The 18,836-nt window shown below is 34.6% G+C and overlaps 1 protein-coding gene across 10 annotated transcripts in view; it reads left to right on the top strand.

Moving 5' to 3' along the window:
• Nucleotides 1-18,836, top strand: part of DMD (dystrophin) — a 1,245,415-nt gene that overhangs the window by 888,274 nt on the left and 338,305 nt on the right. For all 10 annotated transcript variants that reach the window (XM_082770266.1, XM_082770264.1, XM_082770258.1 and 7 more), the window contains one exon: nucleotides 7,569-7,804. In XM_082770266.1, the coding sequence (XP_082626392.1) occupies nucleotides 7,569-7,804 (236 nt within the window). The remainder of the gene's footprint in view (nucleotides 1-7,568; nucleotides 7,805-18,836) is intronic.

Below are 18,836 nucleotides of genomic sequence, written 5' to 3'. Positions count from 1 at the left end.
CTTGTATTCCATTTGGTGTTTCAACTGATAAGTATATAAACCATTTAAGAGAATGTATGAGTTCATCTTGTTTTATACAAACCAAACCATTATATGCAATCTGAGGTTCTGTAGCCTCTCTGGCTAGATGTGAAATCTTCACAAGGAAGAATTCACCAAATGACAAACTAAAACTAGCAAAAGAGGATTTGAGTCACATCCATAAAGACAGGTAATCATTTTTAGATATTAGCTTTTCATTTTAATTGAGAGTCTGAATTTTCTACTTCAACAAGATTTCTTCTTTGGCTCGTGGAACATATTTCACATGAACCTAAGGGGAAGACTCAAATCAATAATGACAATAAAGGGCTCAGGCAAGCTAGAAATAAATTGTGTGTCTCAGCTGGGAGTTTTCTGGCACTTCATATCACAATTAAGATATAAGACAGTATTGTTTGGGAAACAACGCACAAACGTTTCCGATTTTTTTTGTTTTTGTTACAATAAATGATTAGCCTTGACATACTTCCAATTTATATTGTACCAATATCTCAGTATTTGGGTCAACTTTTATTTGTAAAGAATATGTTAGTGGTTATCAAGAAATTATTATTTTTACTTTAGTAGGAGCATTGGTGATGATATCAGAAATTTCTTCATGTAACCTTTAAGCTAATGAAGATAAAGAAGAATCTAAAAGTTATATTTGATAAGCAATTTGCATAAACAAGAATATATTTTTGTAAAAGAAAATTTTGAAGTCCTTACCAGTAAGTTCAATCTTTTTTTCACCTGGACTATTTTTAAAGCATTATCTCGTTATTATAGTGAGTCCACCATGGTGACACTTTAATTTTCGAATATTGTTTTCACCTAACTTTTTAAGTGTGTGTTAATAGTTAAATTAACCTTCGTAATGTAATCACTTTTATATTTTAAATTGAATTTAGAGCCACCATTTAGCTACTATAGGAAAGGTTCCTGTGGGTACCTTTTCCAGTCTCAGTGTCTGGTTAATTCTTATATTCAGCACAAGTGATCCATTCATACCCTAGCCTTTCACTTTTCAGTTTTTAGTGGGCCCATCTATCATGTTGAACTTTGCCTAAGGAAAGGTTCACAGGGAATACCATGACAACACTATGACTGGACTTTTGAGCAGCATATCTTTCAGAGAGGTTTGAATAAAACTATAGGTCCAAGCAGAGCAAGAGTCATTAGATCTGTAAACTCATCTATCATTATATTACAATCTTCAATTGATTTTCTGCTACCTGCCCCTGCTTGAGTCACAATAGGGTAGAGTAATGCAGATTTAAAGCATTTGACACAACACATACAGCAATCAGTTGGATGTTTACATACACTGTGCCTGAATTATTTACGTGTATTTTTCTGTTTTCCTCAGAGTCAAATGCAGGTGAGTTTCCTGACTAAAACAGAAATGAAGTTTAGTAGTAGTATGTTACTGTTACTCATTATCTAAAGGATTTAGGGCTGTCATCTGCCTTACTTGATGTTGCTAACTGTGGAAATAAATCCTTAGGCTAGAGATGCAAGTTACTGTGTTATTTCTTCTTTATCAAAAAGCTTTGACCTGGTTGATCTGGTTTTCCTGCAAAATCAAAACTTTTTGACACTACTTAAAGCATTTGGAAGAATAGCTAGAAACACTCCTGTGAATGGATTTGGTTCTGCTTAAGGACACCAGTTGATATGGTGTGTTGGAAGGGGTTTGAAGCTTTTGGAGAAGTTGTCATTCTTCCTGTCCATTCTGTTCCTGTTCAGTAGCTAAATAAAGATTTTGGTTTGTTCAAAGCTGTAAGTCTGACACTCTTGACACATCACTGAAATAAGCAGACTAAAAGAGTTGAAAAAAGTGCTTTCCTTCAGTTGACTTCATTCTGCTTATTTCTGCGTTTAATATTTGAATTGAAATTTAATGACACATTTTTATTATTTCCACTCCTGAAATTTAGCATTACAGATTATTGCCAAGTAGCACAATATATGTATATTATGTAAATATATATATAATATATGAAAATATATTATAATAATATGTATTATATATTTTATACATTATATATATTTATTTATATACTATAATATATATATATATTTTTTTTTTTTTCATCCAGTGTATTTCAAGGTTTGTGATCAAGCTGAAAATCACACCTAGTTCAGGCTACTGTTTAATTGGGTTTAGATTTTGCATTAGGTAGTTCAGTTCTGTTTCATTTTTCTCCTATTACTGTTCTGCATTGTTTCCTTCTTTATTAAATAGTAGAAAGTGCTAATGAGAAGTTACTGGAAAAGCTATAGGTCAATGTGGTTTAATGTCCTAAGTTCTAATTGTCCTTTTGGTTTGCCATTTCACGGTATTGAACTGATATAACCTTTAAATAAGTTGAAAGATTAAGTTCTTATTTTCATTTCTGATGTGTTACAGTAGGATAGAACTTGTTACCAAGATATTTGAAAGAAAGAATTTCATTCCATTTCTGCCTTGTAAATTAAATGTCTTGTACAAAACAAAACAAACAAAAAATATCTATCCTCTTTGAGTCACAGAAGCTGTCTGGGCTGTTCTGGATAAATTACTTTAGAATAAGATCTGTTGTTACATATTGTGTAATTGGTATTGATTTATATTTCTCTGTTAATTTCAATTATTTGTGCTTTTCTGTTGAATGAATTACATCTGTGAAAGCATGAAAGAAAGAGAAATAAAGGACAGATGTACTGTTTATAGTGGTATTTTTGTTCTGAGGGGTGATAGATATCAGAAGAGAAACATACAGTGCAACTACTTTCTAAACTTAATTGCTATAAATAATTTGATAACTTGAATATTTTAACTGCTAAGACAAAATGGATCAGAATATTATCGTACCATTAGTGATAGATAATGCACCCTGAAGCTTTTAAAGAAGATACTATACTGGGCAGTGCACTTCTGCTAGTGCTTTATAGTCTTATAAAGCACTAACAAGACTTATAGTCTTGCAAAACTAAGCCAAAGCTCAGAGCAGTGATACCATGCACATTAGAAGAATAATCTCTTCTGGAATAGATGCCATTTGAAGGAAGAAGTGTGTGTGTCCTTATACATATATGTATATATAAATCAGCAAACTCTGAGTTTACTCAGACCAAAACATGCAAGAAGCTAAGAGATGCCAGGCAGTATTATCAGACATCCCAAGTCTACTTATGGAGACTTATATTCTTCTTTAGAATGTTTTTCTTTGATTTACCTGAAATACTAGTGAGAATAGGGATTTCTTCTGAGATGAGACAACATCTGCTTAACCTATGTGAATGCCAAAATAAGCAACTGTTTTTGTGTCGTCTAAGAACCTCTTAAGTCACAGAGGAAATACAAGGCCTTTAAATGAACTTTAGGGCAGATGGAAGTGGACCTAAGTATCCGTCCCTTGGTAAAGACTCGAAGTTAATGCTTATGCATTATTTTTGCACTTAACTCTTTTTGTAAAATTCTGGAATGAAACACTCAGCGGTGTTTTTGACTAATTGCATGTGTCTTGACCTGTGTGGAATGCCTCGTTGCAAATAATGAGACTTTCTCTGATTCACTTTGACCTACAGTATCATGGAGTTCATGTGGGGAGAGAGTGAAAAGAGATTACACTTTGGAATTGGTACAGGAAATTGTGACTGATGTGTGGAGTTGAAATCCTATCTAGGAGTGAGAATATAGACAATTCCGTGAATTTATGTCTTGGGTATATAATGGTGTCAGATTTTTTTTATTTTTTTATTTTTTTTTGATACCCAGCCCAGAGAGAGGAAGGCAGAAGAACATATCAAATGAAGAAAGCTCTAAAGAACATCATTAAAACATCAGAAAGCAAACAAAATATTTTAAAATCTGTGAAAAACTGTAGGGTATTTTATTTTTGTTATTTATTTCTAGTTAGTGTTTGTTGCACATTATTTTGTCCTTCAGGCAATTAAATAACATTCATCAGAGACAGATGCTCAGAGAGTTCTCTGCCATTTTCTTCCCCTGCTGAAAAAAGATGAAAAATTCAATAGCCTTCTGACTGTAAGCATTAAAAGAGTACAACTAACGCATTGCCAGTAAGCTGCATGCACTATATTGGCAGAAGTACACTGCATGTAATTGTGAGGATATTAATGATCATTTCTTGACCCTTTTTGAATTCTCCTTATTTTATGGGTAAAGCATTGCAGACAGTTTTTGTTTGTTCATTTGTTTGTTTCCAGTGATATAGCCAGGAGTTATTTTAGACCATTGAAGTTTGCAAGCTCTAAGTGCCAACTCAGCCAAACTAAGTAACTAATAATACATTTTTTTTAATGTTGACATTATTTTCTAGCTTCAGCGTACAAGTGGACACAATAGCAAATGAATCTACAAATGAAATAGTTCTTATTTTGAGAAGTAACTCTATAGTAAGTTCCTCTTGCCTTAAAGGAACATTATCTAGCTTTCTTTCCTTGCTCATCTTGCAGATCTTAATGCACTGTTACTGCCTCCCTCCCCTTTTCTGCTTGATGTGGCTTTGTTTTAAATATTACCTTTGATGTCCAAAGTTGGCAACTGTATGGACGCAACCATTTCCTGGAGCCATTCATGATCCGCTCTGAGGAAGAGGCTGATCTGTTCTCCCTTTTCTCCTTCCCTGCAGAAGTAGTTGCCAAACTCATTCCTCCTTCATCTGCTGACAGGCAAAGAAAAACTATGGCATATCGTTGGTTTAAGGAGAGGGATAGAAAAGATGTCTGTTACTGCCAAAGCATGGAAATTCGGCAGCTAGTAGTGCTGTGTTTCTCTCTAGCCAGCACAGTAGGAATCTGGGGTGCTAAGCACCATTCAGTATTTAAACACCTCCTCACAAATCTGTTCCAAAACAGAAAACAAAGGCTGGATGGAGGCATCACGAATCCAAAGATTCAGACTTAAAACCATGAGTTAGAACTCATTCGTTAGGTAATGAGCTGAGTCTTCTGCTCAAAGTCATACCTTCAGCCACTTAAGTCCATTAGTGAGTAATGGGTGCAGTACATTACCTTCTGTGCATGGCCTCCCTATTTTCTGGTGGTAACAGCTATAGGCGAAGTGAACACAGAAAAAGTGTTAACAGCTTTCCTATATCCGAAGTAATTTTGAGAGTGACTAATCACAGAATGGCTGAGGTTGGAAGGGACCTCTGGAAGTCATCTGGTCCACACCCCTGGTAAAATAGAGACACCTAGAGCAGGTTGACCATGATCATGTCCATGGTCAACCTCTCTCAGCTTCTCCTCATAGGAGAGGCTCTCCAATCCCTTGATCATCTCGGTGTAATAATTTGCATGATTTAGGTAAGAAGAAATATAACGGGGCAGATAATATCTGGAGTAATTGCAACAGAGATGAAAGAAAACCCGATGAACACAGATTAATAATTAATCATGTATATGTAAAAATCTTTTTTTAAAAAGGAAAGAAAACAGGAAAAGGAAGAGATCCTTTAGGGTTATGTGGTAGGGTTTTAGTTGTTTGGTTTTTTTTTAATATAAAAAACTGACAGTGTTTAACTGTACAAGATACTCTGTCATATCAAACAGTGGGATGTTATAAAAAAAAAAAAAAGGCCCACAGAAGTCCAACTTGACAAGCCTCTTTCTATGTCAGCAAAAGATTAATGCATTTTCTCATCAGTTTGTGTGATTTTTATTTAAAAACTTTCCTTGTTAGAACAGCATTTACAACTATTATTTCATAGTTTTTCACAGGTATTTGATTTCAAAGCTCAAGAAGGAAAAGTACAAGGATTACACTTCAGAAATACAATAATGATATGGGTGGGTGGATAAATATATTTAATTGCAGTGTATGTCATTAAAAATCACCACTTGCAGGAGTCACTTTCAGTATCATAATATTGCTGTTTATTCAGTCTGGATAAATAACATAGATGTTAGTTGATTTGGTAAATTGTTTGTAATCATACAGTACTTTTAATGCTGACAGCATCTTCTGTTGTTTTTAGTGACAGTCATTTTGATACTTGTGCACAGCTTTTTCCCTTTCTGCATTGATGAAGAAGGTCACTGATTCAGGAGTGAAATAACTCAACCCTTTCCTCTTTAGTGAAAAAGAGTTGCTAAATTTCTTGGCAAGATTGGTTAAAGTTACTGATTTACTCTTTTACATGGTTTTACGGCTAAACTGTTGAACCTTCACCTGCTACTTGCATTTTTGGACTTCAGACCTACTTTGTGAATGGCATAAATGCAAATAAGGAAAAATTTCAGACTCATAGGAAAAAAAAAAAAAAGGCAAACAAACAAAACGCAACTTACTCTGCATGTTCGCTGTTTTTTACTTAAAGACAACCTACCCTACAGAAAGCTTGCCGGAAACTGGTTATCTCTGCACTGTAAAGAGACTGGAAACAAATACAGATGAATGTCTTTGGTCCTTCAGAAATTTATATTTCATTTTCAAGAACTGTTCACTTGGAAGTTTCTAACTTCACTTTAGACTCGCTTCACTTCTGTTCACCTCATTGCAGCAACTGCACGTGTTCTAGTGATTTATCTATTTTATTACTGTTCTTTGTGAACTAGACTTCTTTAAAGAATGGGAAAAAAATAACCAAAATACATCATGGTAGCCTCTTGTGCCATAATATGCATAATGAATTGCTGTTGTATGGGTAACAGGAGGGAAGAAAAGTCTGATATCTTATAGCCAACTATTTGTAAATGACATAACTGAGAAGTAGAAATCAGTCTGTTGCATGGTGCTCTCTGCAATAGTAGCTCTCTGTGTCAACTCTCATCATTGTTGACTGCAGAGAAACTGCCCAATCCAAGCACTGAATAATGAACTGATTCTTTAACAACCAGCTGTTAGGTCAAGAAAGGGCATAAAAGACAAGATATGTCAATTTTCTTTGAACAGTATGAAAAAATTCCACTAATTTCTACATAATAGCACATAATAATATTAAGTTGTGAAGAAAAAAAGATGAAACTGTCCAAGGTTAAACTTCTTGTGAAAGCATCCATATCAGTCACAGAGCCTATGGGAAATACCTGCTGGTAACAGAAAGAGACAAATTTACAGTTACACCATGGCTAGAGACCATGGAAGAAATGTGTTTCTAGATATATGGTCATACTGTGATAAACTAGGTTCTATAGCCTACACATTTTCAATCAGCCTTTAACCTCAAGACAGATCCAACCATGCTACTAGATTTTGGAAGATGACTCGTGCAGTGATAATTCACTGACCTTGAGTGAGTGTTCTTTTTATATTGAGATGTCTCTTCTTGTGTTACCAGGGCCCAGGATGTAATCTGAATATGCTGAGAGTGTTGAAGTGTTGAATGTTAAACACATATTATAATAGGAGTACTACAGAAAAATGAATTCATATATTCTTTTTAGCTTTAATTTTCATATTTCTATTAGACATAATATAAAAACAAAGAGCTTATTTTTGTATAGCTCTTTCTATTGCATGAACTATGTTTCTGAAATAAACATTTTTCATAGTTTGTTCATTCAGTAATTTTAGTATTTATTTTTTCTTCTTTCAGTAACTTCTGGTCAAACTGTTGCTGTGGATACACAAACCAGGGTAACCAAGGAAACCACCACCTTCAAACCAGAAATGCCATCTTCTGTGCTTTTGGAGATTCCAGCCTTGGCTGACTTCAATAAGGCATGGGCAGAACTCACTGACTGGCTTTCTCGACTGGACCGAGAGATAAAATCTCAGAGAGTGACAGTAGGTGATCTTGATGATATCAACGACATGATCATCAAACAAAAGGTATGAGAAACACTGATTTTTCAAGTTGAAAGCCTCATGATCTTTATTCTGAGTTAAATCATTTCGGCAGGGAACACAGGAAAGATGATAGACTGCAATACATGTAGTGGTTGCTTAAGCTACTTTATCCCATAAACATATTTACTGGTTAAAATAGTAAGATAATTAAGTGGGGGGAAAAAAAAAAAAAAAAAAAAAGGTGTTTAATATTTTCTATGGTACTCAAGGAAAAATATTTAGCTTCCGATTGCTTGTGCTGATGGTGTAGTAAGATGGTGATATATGCCAATGGTTGAAATATAAACCTCAGGAGAAAAAAGGCGTGACATATTAAACTCCAGATTGCCAGGAGAAAAGATACCCTGTTTCATACCTTTTCTTGTGTTGTTTCTGTAATGAATTTCTGAGAGGCTTCTATCCTGTTGCTGTTGGGTTATGAAAAGCTCCTCGGTATTCTAACGAAAAAGAATAGCTTATTAATGCAAATGTTTTGTCAGCAAAACTGCATCAGTGTTACTTATCTTTGAAAACACAGAAAAATATGGAAATGCATGTGCAAGGACGAAAAAAAAAAAGACTAACTTTAGCTACTCAATAGCAATAAAATTAATTTGTTATTATACAGTTGAAAGTAATTACCTGCCCTCTAGATTTAGCATTGCTCAATATAAAACATTTGGCTTGCCTGTGCAAAACTTTTCTGTGTTAAATTTCTATTTGGTTCAGTTCTAAACTGAATTTGGGACTCTCTATTATAAATCACTCTTCTACTTCTTCCTCCTCCTAATAGAAAGATTAATTTATTTTAAGGAAGATATTGACATTCTTTCTCTTTGGTTGAAGTAAAAACAGAAGGAGAAACAGTGGACAAATTTTGCTTTACTAAGCAGTTTTATAAGAAGGTGTATATTAAAATACACAGATGTCTAGTAGGATTAGTTCTGTTTGTTTTCTTGAATTTCTTTTTTGTCTGTGGTTTTAAACTTATTTTTGAGACTTTTTGTTTGCTTTACTTTCTTTGTTAGTAAGAGGCTTGTTTCATCTTGTTTAATGTTTGAAGTGGCTGTTAATATTTGCTGTGTAGAATTACATAATGTTATATAAATTTAAAATTAAAACATTTTAAAAGTCATGGGCATATTTTTATAATAAGTGGTAGTTGATACATCTACACCGGCCACTAGATTAAAATAGCTGTTAAGTCACATGAAAATGTTGACTGCTAAAGAAAAGGTGTTTATTTTTTATGTTTTTTTGTTGTTGTTGTTGGTGGTGGTGGTGGTGGTTTTTATTTATTATTTTTTTTTAGAATTTTTTGAAAAATTGTCATATACTGGTGTTCAAAATTATATGGTTTTCTTACTTGTGCCTCATTGTGCTGGCAGGCAAAATTTCAGCTTCTTTCCTTCTGTAGATCTCTTTCAGTTAAACATGAGTTCATACTACTAACTGTTGAGAACCAGAATTGCCATTAAGGTTATACATGCTTTAAATTGAACTGGTTTATTTTCATCTTCTTAACTCAAGGCAAAAAAAGCTGGTTAAGTCAGCACTGTTATAGTCTTCCTCTCACTACTTTTCCTGGCTGGATACTGCCTTTTTTTCCATCCCGTGCTGTGCTGGTAACAAAACCAGCAGGAATATATATATATTTTTTGGATGTGCTTACCTCTCTAATTGGCTGTGCAACAGAATGTGACATTTAATATATTCTCTGATGAGATGGAAGAATCAATGTCTAAATATAGACTGTTAACTGGCTCCCATTTCTTTAATGATCATCAGGAGAAGGCACCACTTAATAGATGGAAAAGAATATCATGAAGCTTTGATTATGTAGCTAAATCTTCTTACTGGATTATTTGGTGAGATTAACAAAGAGTTTCATTTTAGGCTTCTCAAAAAAACAAACAAACAAACAAACAAACAAACAAAAACGCTGCCTTTATGATGTGTAGTATCTGCAGCAATGTGTGAACTGACAAAGTTGGACTTGTGGATACTAGGCTATTCTGAAAAGTCAAGCCAAAGATGATCTCAACTGGAAATCCAAAAATAGTGCTTCTCTTCCAAAATCTGTGTATTCTGTAATGATCATAGTCATACTTCTCCTATGTTTGTGATTTTAAAGTCTTTGAAAGTCACAGTATTACGCTGTGGTATGGATAGCTTGCAGCACCTCCATAGGGAGCTCTGTAAGCTTTAATAGGAATTCTGTTTTAGTATCTTGACAATTTGATTTATTTTGTGCTTCAGGTTTTTAACGTTAGGTGTAGAGTATCATCTTAACACAGCTGACCACCACCCTTATAAAAATTGATTATTATAAAGATATGCTTCCTGAAACTGTTTTATTATAATGCATGTCAAGTTGTTCACACAGAATTTAGAACACTTCAAAGTGTTAACCCTGTTGGCATGCTACCAACCTCTTACTGTTTTGGGGTTTTGTTTCCATTTCATATTTCTTTCAAAACAAAGAATTGCATTTATACTAAGAAATTGAAATGCCAAAGCAAACATTTTAAAAACAAAGAAATCCCATATCCTACCAAGGTATGTAACATGACATTTTGCAAATCATCCAGGTAAAAATTAGTGACCTTAAGTTGTCCTTTCTTTCACAGCAGCATGTAATGTTATTGAAGCTAAGGCTCTGAGGGCATTTTGGTTAGGTTCATTTCATTCTGATTGTGTCACAAAAACACAGCCACTAACTCTGTCATATTTTTCCTCCATAAAAATTGAAGACATCATTAGCCCCCACTTGAACTTTCTTTGGAAGTGATCACAGTGAATTGCTACTTCTGTGTGAATGGTTATGATAATACAGTAACATGCACAAAGGTTAATTACAGAACAAAACAAAACAAAAAAATACAACTGTTTTAAGAAAAAAAAATGCTTTAGTGGCAGCATTCTCTTAATGTAAGGAACAGTACAACTTAAATTCTGCTAAGCAGTGCACATGCTATGTAGTAAAATAGCATACTAAATGAGTGGTATAATGAGTATTCATTTTAAACATCTCTAGTTAATCGTTCTGTCAAATGAGTGGTATGAAATGAAAATTTCATGAAAACGCATTACATGTTTTACTTTCCATCTATGATTGTATATATCACTACATTATGTGTAATTAAAGTAAAAGACACTAAAAAGTGTGTAGTTAGGAAATTTTATAATAGCATCAGTGTCATGTTTTCATGACAAAGAAATAGATATAAGGCAGGCTGACAAGAGGCTCATATATAATTTTTCTTTAGATAGCCTTCATCTATAAGTAAAGTCCAGGAAGAAATAATGAGAATATATAATATTCCAAGATATAAGTAGCTGAAGAACTGAATTAAGTTTAGAATTTAGAATTAAGCTGCTTCATTTCATTGTCCTTATTTCAAAACAATCAAGTTGTTTTATATTCGATGGTCAGGTAGGGGTTCTTCATAAAAGAGAACATTGTAGACAGAGAACAGGATGATAAACTATCTTTTCCTGTATTACTGAAAAATAGAAACCTTTCCTTATTTAGGATGACAGAAGGCCCCTATCCAGAAACTGTGCTTTGGCATCATTATGTTTTGAAAAAAGCTTCTAGTTGGAATAGTTAGATTTTTACTGAAAGCAGTAAACCATGAAAGCTGTGCAAAGTGTGAAGATAGTTAACAATTCTGTTAAAAGAAAAACAACAAACAAACAAACAAAAATCTCTTTAAATTTTGAATTCTCTCCATAGATTTTGCATGCTGTCCATGTAAACTTTGTAACATACGTTATTGAAAACATGGGTTTGGGCTGTACCAGATGAAAATCTATTATGTAGTACAAAGTATTATAATAGTAAGTAACATTACTAATGAATTTGACTACAGCTTTTGCTTCTAAGAGCAGAGATTGAGTCTACACTTCCAAGGGTGGCAGAGTGGATTCATCTGAAGAAAGTATGTATGTAGAATGGGACCCATAGCCAAGCTAGGTACTAAGACTTTTAAGCAAAGAAGAGGAAAATATACTTTTAGGTAATGATTTGTGTGGTCTTAGTCATCCAAAAAAGTTTGGGTAATTTATTTCTACTCAATTAATTTGTCAATACTCAAAAAATAGTTTTGATCTTCTGTCTATTAAAGGAATAAACAAAATTTGAATGAAGGGATTATTTTCACTATTAATTACTGAATTGATTTTTCAATAGCTGAGGATCCTGTACAGTTGAAAGAACTGTTAATGGTAGATAATATTGGTTTATAAGCTGTGCTTATAAACAGACTTCAGATAAAAGAGTAGCTTGAGTGACATTCCTAGGTTTGAGGATTTTTTTACCTATCCTTTCCCATGGTTACATACCATGCATCTTAGTAAACAACTTTGTGGTTATACAAACATCTTAGTATGGAACCTTACAATTAATGTTCTGATAGATCAGATGAATGGTAAATTTTCTGTCCAAACTGTTTTCCAATCTAAGCTTTTGTCTAAATAAAAATGCAGATTTCTAAATTTATATCCTGCTTTTACAGAAGCCACTGTAATTGCCAAATCAAAAATTTTAGTTCTATATTGCAGATTGTAAATCAGTGCACTCTAAGTAGACTCATGTTGAATGAAAACTTTTAGATACAGCCACAGATACTTGTGTCTGTCCATACAGTTCATATGAGAAGTGAAAGCTACAGATAAGGAGAAGTCCTTAACTTTTTGGACAGTGTACTTCAAGTTCTGCATAGATATGAAGAAGTTTCATACTAGTGACATATGCATGAAAAGACCCGCACACAGATAATGTACTGTTTAAAAACATCATAGGAGATTTTACACCTGGATCTGCATGTTTTCCATTTTACTGTTCTGACGATTGGACATTGTGTTTATGGACATAGTTTAGTGGGTAGTACTGGTGGTAGGGTGATGGTTGGACCAGATGATCTTGAAGGTCTTTTTCAACCTTAATGATTCTATGACTCTATCACGTGTTTAAAGGGAGTTCACTTGTCTAGAATCCAAGTATGGTGCCAGGAAGATGGGAGATGATATTCATACTTCCAGAATCAAACTTCAGAAGCACATTTCAACCATCCCTCCCTCCATGCTATCATGCTGCTCTAGTGGTTGTTTTTGAAGCTTCACATTCTCTATGTTCTTCTCTATCCATATAAACACAAAGTTGCAGCCATTCCCTGAGATACTGGTAGATCAGGATCCATTAGATCCCAAAGCAGGGCTAGAGCCAAAACTGATTCTGCAGCATGTTCACTGGTATTTTTGTGCATCTCCTCTGCTAGCAGAACCATACAGATGACTTTATGACTTCAATGGTGTGGAAAGCCATCATTATATCTATGAATTTCACCTTATAATATATATTTTTTTTCATTCAGGAGACTACCATCATAATTTTATGCATATTTTCAGAGTGTTGTTCAGTTTAACATGGGAAATCTAGCACAATTCTTATTTTAGAATGTCATGCTGCTAGACTTTTTAAATTGAAAATTCTAATTTATGAGAAGTACTGGAAGGCTGGTTTCAGTATTTTAAGTGAATAAAATACTAATTACTGAATAGAGTCCTAAATACACTAAAAAGTTGGAATTACAAAGTTTGTATGCTGAAAGATTTTAGCTTCTTTACAGATTAAAGATGAAAAAAAAAAAGTATGTCTATCAGCCTTTTATGCTTATTCTTAAAGGGTAGATCATGAAGCAGGATGCTATAGAGGGCCTGGAAATCTGAGTCTTTAAAGGGAAACAAAAGGGGGAAAAATGAAAAAAATACCTTCTATTAGTCTGAAAATTGGACCTCAAGGTATGCAAAGTATGTGTCAGGAGACTCTTTTTTAATACTTTGTAGCACATAAAGCCAGGTGATATTTTAAAACAGGTTGACCAGCTCATTATGGTATGTTAGAGAGTATATTTGTTTTCTGCAACAATAAAAAATAAAGCTGCCTAAACACTGTGTTTTGGAGAGCAATTAACAGCCATATCCTTATTTTTCAATAATGTTAATCACTAGAACACGCATAAAATGTTACTTCTAAGGGTCTGATTCTAAACTCATTGAAGTAAGAGTTGCTTTCATCATTTTTCAAATAGTTTTCAGTCAGGCTGTAAATCACTCAAACAAAAAGTACTGAATACTACCATTGTGCCTAAAGATAACTTTCCTGTGATTACTTTTATCGACTTATTGTGAAATAAATTGATTTTTTTCCCCAATTCCCGCCAAATAAGCTTCCAGGAAAAGATAAATTATCATGATTAGTTCAGCTGGCATCTTCTTAGTTTACGAAGGGAAAGGACAAGAGTGTAGGAACCCATTTACAGTTACACTTATATGCTGAGTATTAGAAATACAAGCTTTTCACTGGGGTTGCATTTTTCAGTAGCAAATATATTTTTCTGTGTTCCTTAGTCTGGCCTATCTTATAAACGACCTATTCCACCAAAACTGGACTTCACTTCTCTTGCTCTTTTATCTAAATCATTTTTTTACTATGTATGTTTGCATTCTGGTAATATGTGCAACTCAGAGACTCATCATCACACTAGACCCTAATATACAAGAAGGCATGAATGTATAAAAACCGCTTAAATCTTCATCAGTAGCGTGCATGCCCGGTCTGCAAGAAAGTTTAAGTATATGATGGGCTGCATTTAACAAGACCCTAGGCAGCACATTGAAGAAAGTGATAATTCCCTGTAGTCAACATCTGTGAGACTATACTTGGGGTGCTGGGCCCAATAAAGCTTTGCTGTATACAAGAAAGATATTGGGGGAGTCCAGTGCAGGGCCAGCAGGGTGAGCAGAGGTTGAAGTACTTGGTACATGAGGAGGGGCTGATGGTACCTGGCTTGTCTAGCCTAGAAAGAGAGAGCTTGGGGGGACCTAATTGCTGCCCATAGCCACTGGATGGGAGGATGCACAGGAAGCAGAGCCAGGCTTTACTCAAATGTGCACAGCAAAAGGTTGAGAGGAGATAGACACAAAGAATCATAGAACATCCCAAGTTGGAATGGACCCACAAGGATCATCAAGTCCATCACATGCAGCAGCAAAGGGGATTCTGATGAGATATTAGGAGAAAATATGTTCACAATGAAGAAACTGAAATGCTGGAACAGGCTGTTCAGAGAGGTTGTGGGTTCTCCATCCTTGGAGATGTTCAACACTGGACAGTGCCCCATGTAACCTGAAGTGGCTCTGAATTTGGCCCCATTTGAACAGTAAGTAGGTAGGGCAAGATGATCTCTGAAGATTCCTTCTAGCCTAAATTATTCTGTGATTATATATGAATGCAATTTGTAAAGAGCAAGGTTCTGTACTGTATATCCCATCAGTCAAGCACGTTTTAAAGGAAGGGAAACATGGCTTTATGATACCTTTGCACCCTTCCCACCTCATTTTCAGCCCTCTAAGGACTGAAGTAGTCCTTGTACATTTTTAACAAATTATTTAATTATAAATACTAGTGAGGATCTGTATCTGACAGTTACACTAGTGTTAAGGGGCTATATTTTCTATTCATAGTAATATATATTATTAGCAAATATAACAAAAAAGAGCTGTGTGTGATTTTGTTTTTATTAGGAAATTGTGAGAAGTATAAAAGCAGCTTGTTTCTAAATAATCATGCAATGTATAAAATTCTAATCTAGTTGTAATCATAAAATGCAAATTAAAACTAGAGGGACCAATTGTATATTTGCTTATTTTATGTGTGAGGAGATGGAGCTCTTCTCAGAGAAATAAGTTTTCCTCTGTAAGAAAATAAAAACATCAACTCCCAGCAGAGCTTCCTAATAAAGCTCATCTTGAAACACAGTTCTTTTATGTAGGAAAAGAAAACGATCCCAGAATCTTAACTAAAAAAGTCTACTGTCTCAAAATGTGCCCTATTGGTTTATTCATGTGCCAAGGGTGCTCTGCTACTTCTATAAACACTGCTTAATAATAATATAGATTCAGGGATTTGCTAGCAGATGGACAATTCCCTCTTGAGGCAGAGCAGCCAGCAGTGTCATTATCATCCTTTTTCATGGAGGGATTGTTTCAAAAAAAATACAACACACTAGTTCTTTAAGCTGTGGGATATGTCAAATAGCGAGTTTCTATTGACTTAGCTTCTATTCCAGTAAACTAAATTCTTGGAATTCCTTATGCTCTTTTCCCCATGGAATGCTATAATAATTTTTGCACTTAGAGAAGCTCTCATGGAGAGCTTTCTGGTGATTTACTGGTTATACTGTTTCATAACGTTCATGTGAAGTAATCAGAACCACTGCATGCAGAAAGCCAGTGCACAATGGAATGTCAGCAGGAGACAGGTATCTAACCTACTAAGGCTCCCGTGAAATATTTAAGTTTTATGTTATGTAGAGCTGCTTAAGGTAAAATTTATAAAAACATGCTAAAAGGAGCAAAGGCATCATTGTTTTCAGGGACACAGGGGTCTTGAATACCAATCTCCATTCCCTAACTGCTATACACATTTATTTCTTCATTTGGTTTACACTTGGCATATGTTATCACAAGTTCTAAGATGAATAAACTATGGTTCTGCAGAGGGAGAGAAGTAATGAGACATTTCACGTCCTGGGAAGTTGATATTTTTGGGGACTGAGGAGAAAGGGACACCATGCTCTGAATTTACCTGCTCATCACACCATTGCCTCACATTCTTCCTCACCTTTTTGGAACATGGCTGGTCTGTTTTCAGTTGCCTAGAATCCCCTTTGGCCCATCTATTTTACAATAGAATCTGCTTTTGTTTATACTAAACTGAATTTTGGCAAGTAGAAGACGAGGACAAAAAGACTGATCTTGCTTAACACCTCTGACAGTTAATTTCCTTTGTTAATGGTTAACAATATGTTGGAGAAATGCTAGATTACTTTTTTCTTTTTTCTTTTCTTTTTTTTTTTTTTTTTTTTTTTTTTTAATAAGTCCATAGGGGCAATGATTGTGTTTGCTTTTGTTTTGTTTGATAGAAAAACAAATCTTCCTTCACTACTGCAAAAATAAACTCTCAAGTGCTCCTATCTGCAAACAACAAATTTACAATGTAAATAAACAATATTAGTTTTGCAGGTTACTATGCACTGCAATGAAATCCAAGAAAACGGTTGAATAAAGAGTGAGTTTGAAATATGAAAATATTTCCATTAAAAGCAAAATGACTACATTTTCCTAAAGAAATACTTTAAAGCATCTTTCTGAATTAAACCAAAGAAATCAGCACTTAAACAATTGAGTTCTGAAGAACTTAATTAAAACAACAACAACAACAAAAAATATTTCTGTAGTATATTCTGTAGTAGGCTATTTCAGCTTACTCAAATGTGTCATCTCTCTGTAGCTAGCTGATACAATAAGCAAGGTAACAAATCAATTCATAGAACTGTATTCTTCTGCTTTTTTGGACCATTGCTCATATTGAGCTAAAAGATCGACTTAGCTTATCGCCACGGCACCCACATGGTTCATGTGTTTTCTGCTTATATGAAAGATTTTGTGCAGCCAAATGTGAGTTTCATCCATAGTGGTTTAGTCCACTGAGCTCCCAACTTTCTTTTTCATGTTTCTGGACTTGTCAAATCTTCCAGCTGAATAGCATTCATACTGAGGTTCATAAAGATCAAATATTGCAACTATCTACTCTATTTGCTTAAGAAAAGTTTTGCTGATAGCTACATACACATAAACAGACTCAGTTGCTACAGTTATGTGCTGCTTACAAAAGTACAGCTTAAGAAAAGATAATTCTTGTCAATTTTCTTTTCTTGAGGGATTATTGTAAAACCTCCAACCAGAAATAGTCATTAAAAGGAAGGAGGACCATTCAGGGTGACAAGAAAAAATATTTAATATTTGCCATTCATTTTTGTATGCTTGTCCTGGTTTCAGTTAGGACAGAGTTAATTTTCTTCCCAGTAGCTGGTAGGGTGCTATGTTTCGGATTAGGATGAGAAGAGTGCTGATAACATGCTGATGTTTTAATTGTTGCAGAGCAGTGCTTACGCTAAGCCAAGGGCTTTTCAGCTTCTTGTTCTGTCCTGACAGTGGGCAGGCTGGGGGTGCAGCAGGAGCTGGGAGGGGACTGACCCCTAGTTAGCTAGGCAAGAGCAGAGTGTAACTATCCTAAATTTTCATTGTTGATTTGCTAACGACTACAGATATTAAGCTTTTTGATGATGTCAATTCTTAAAAATCAATCATGAGTCAAACAATCATAATATGAATCAATCATAAATGCCCTTTGATCCACAATAGTACAGTGCAATGCTAACCTTGGGTAGATTTCCTTTTAAAAAATCCATTGAAGCAGAAATTAGGTAATAAAAACAATACTAGAAAGATGCTGGAAAGCAAGAGAATTGAGAGTTGTAATTGTTCAGCATTTCACAGATCTGCCTTGTTTGCTGATAACAGGAATGTGGAAAGTGATTAACAAGAGAAAAAGAATACAACTTAATAAAAATAATGAAAACAAGTAAACAAAGAACCATACAACAAAACACACCAAGTCATACCAAAATACTACAGTAGAATGGTCAAAATCATTGAAATAGTTGTAACTGATTTCTAGATGTTTCCTACATAAGCAGAATGAGTTGAGGAGAAAAAAAAAAAAAAATATTCCATCTGAGGTTTTTATAGCTATATATACACGCTTCTCTGATTTATCATTGATTAGACCTTAACTGCCTAAAATTCAAGTATTCTAATTCGATTAAAAGCTTGACCAAACTCATCTCCAAAGTCAATAGAAAGAAACAGGCATACCTGTGTTTTAGCCCATGGTTCTGGTTCAGAAGTGGGCATCTAAAGCAGGTGAGGTGATTTGCTTCCTGAAATGGCTTGCTTCTCGCAATACATATTGGGTAACAAGCTCAGATACGGATACCTACTCTTGGTCCAACTCATTCCTGTCTTTGTGGTGGGGCAGATTCCTACTGGAAAATTGGAAGGAGCTAGCATATGCCATGGGCAACACAGTGACTCTGAATGCTCTGAGTGAGATTCATTACATAAC

This window comes from Aythya marila (genome assembly GCF_965140915.1).
Source record: "Aythya marila genome assembly, chromosome: 1".
In the NCBI taxonomy this organism is placed as follows: Eukaryota; Metazoa; Chordata; class Aves; order Anseriformes; family Anatidae; genus Aythya; species Aythya marila.
Note: the sequence above shows the minus strand (reverse complement) of the source record. Positions and strands in the feature narration are given on the sequence as shown.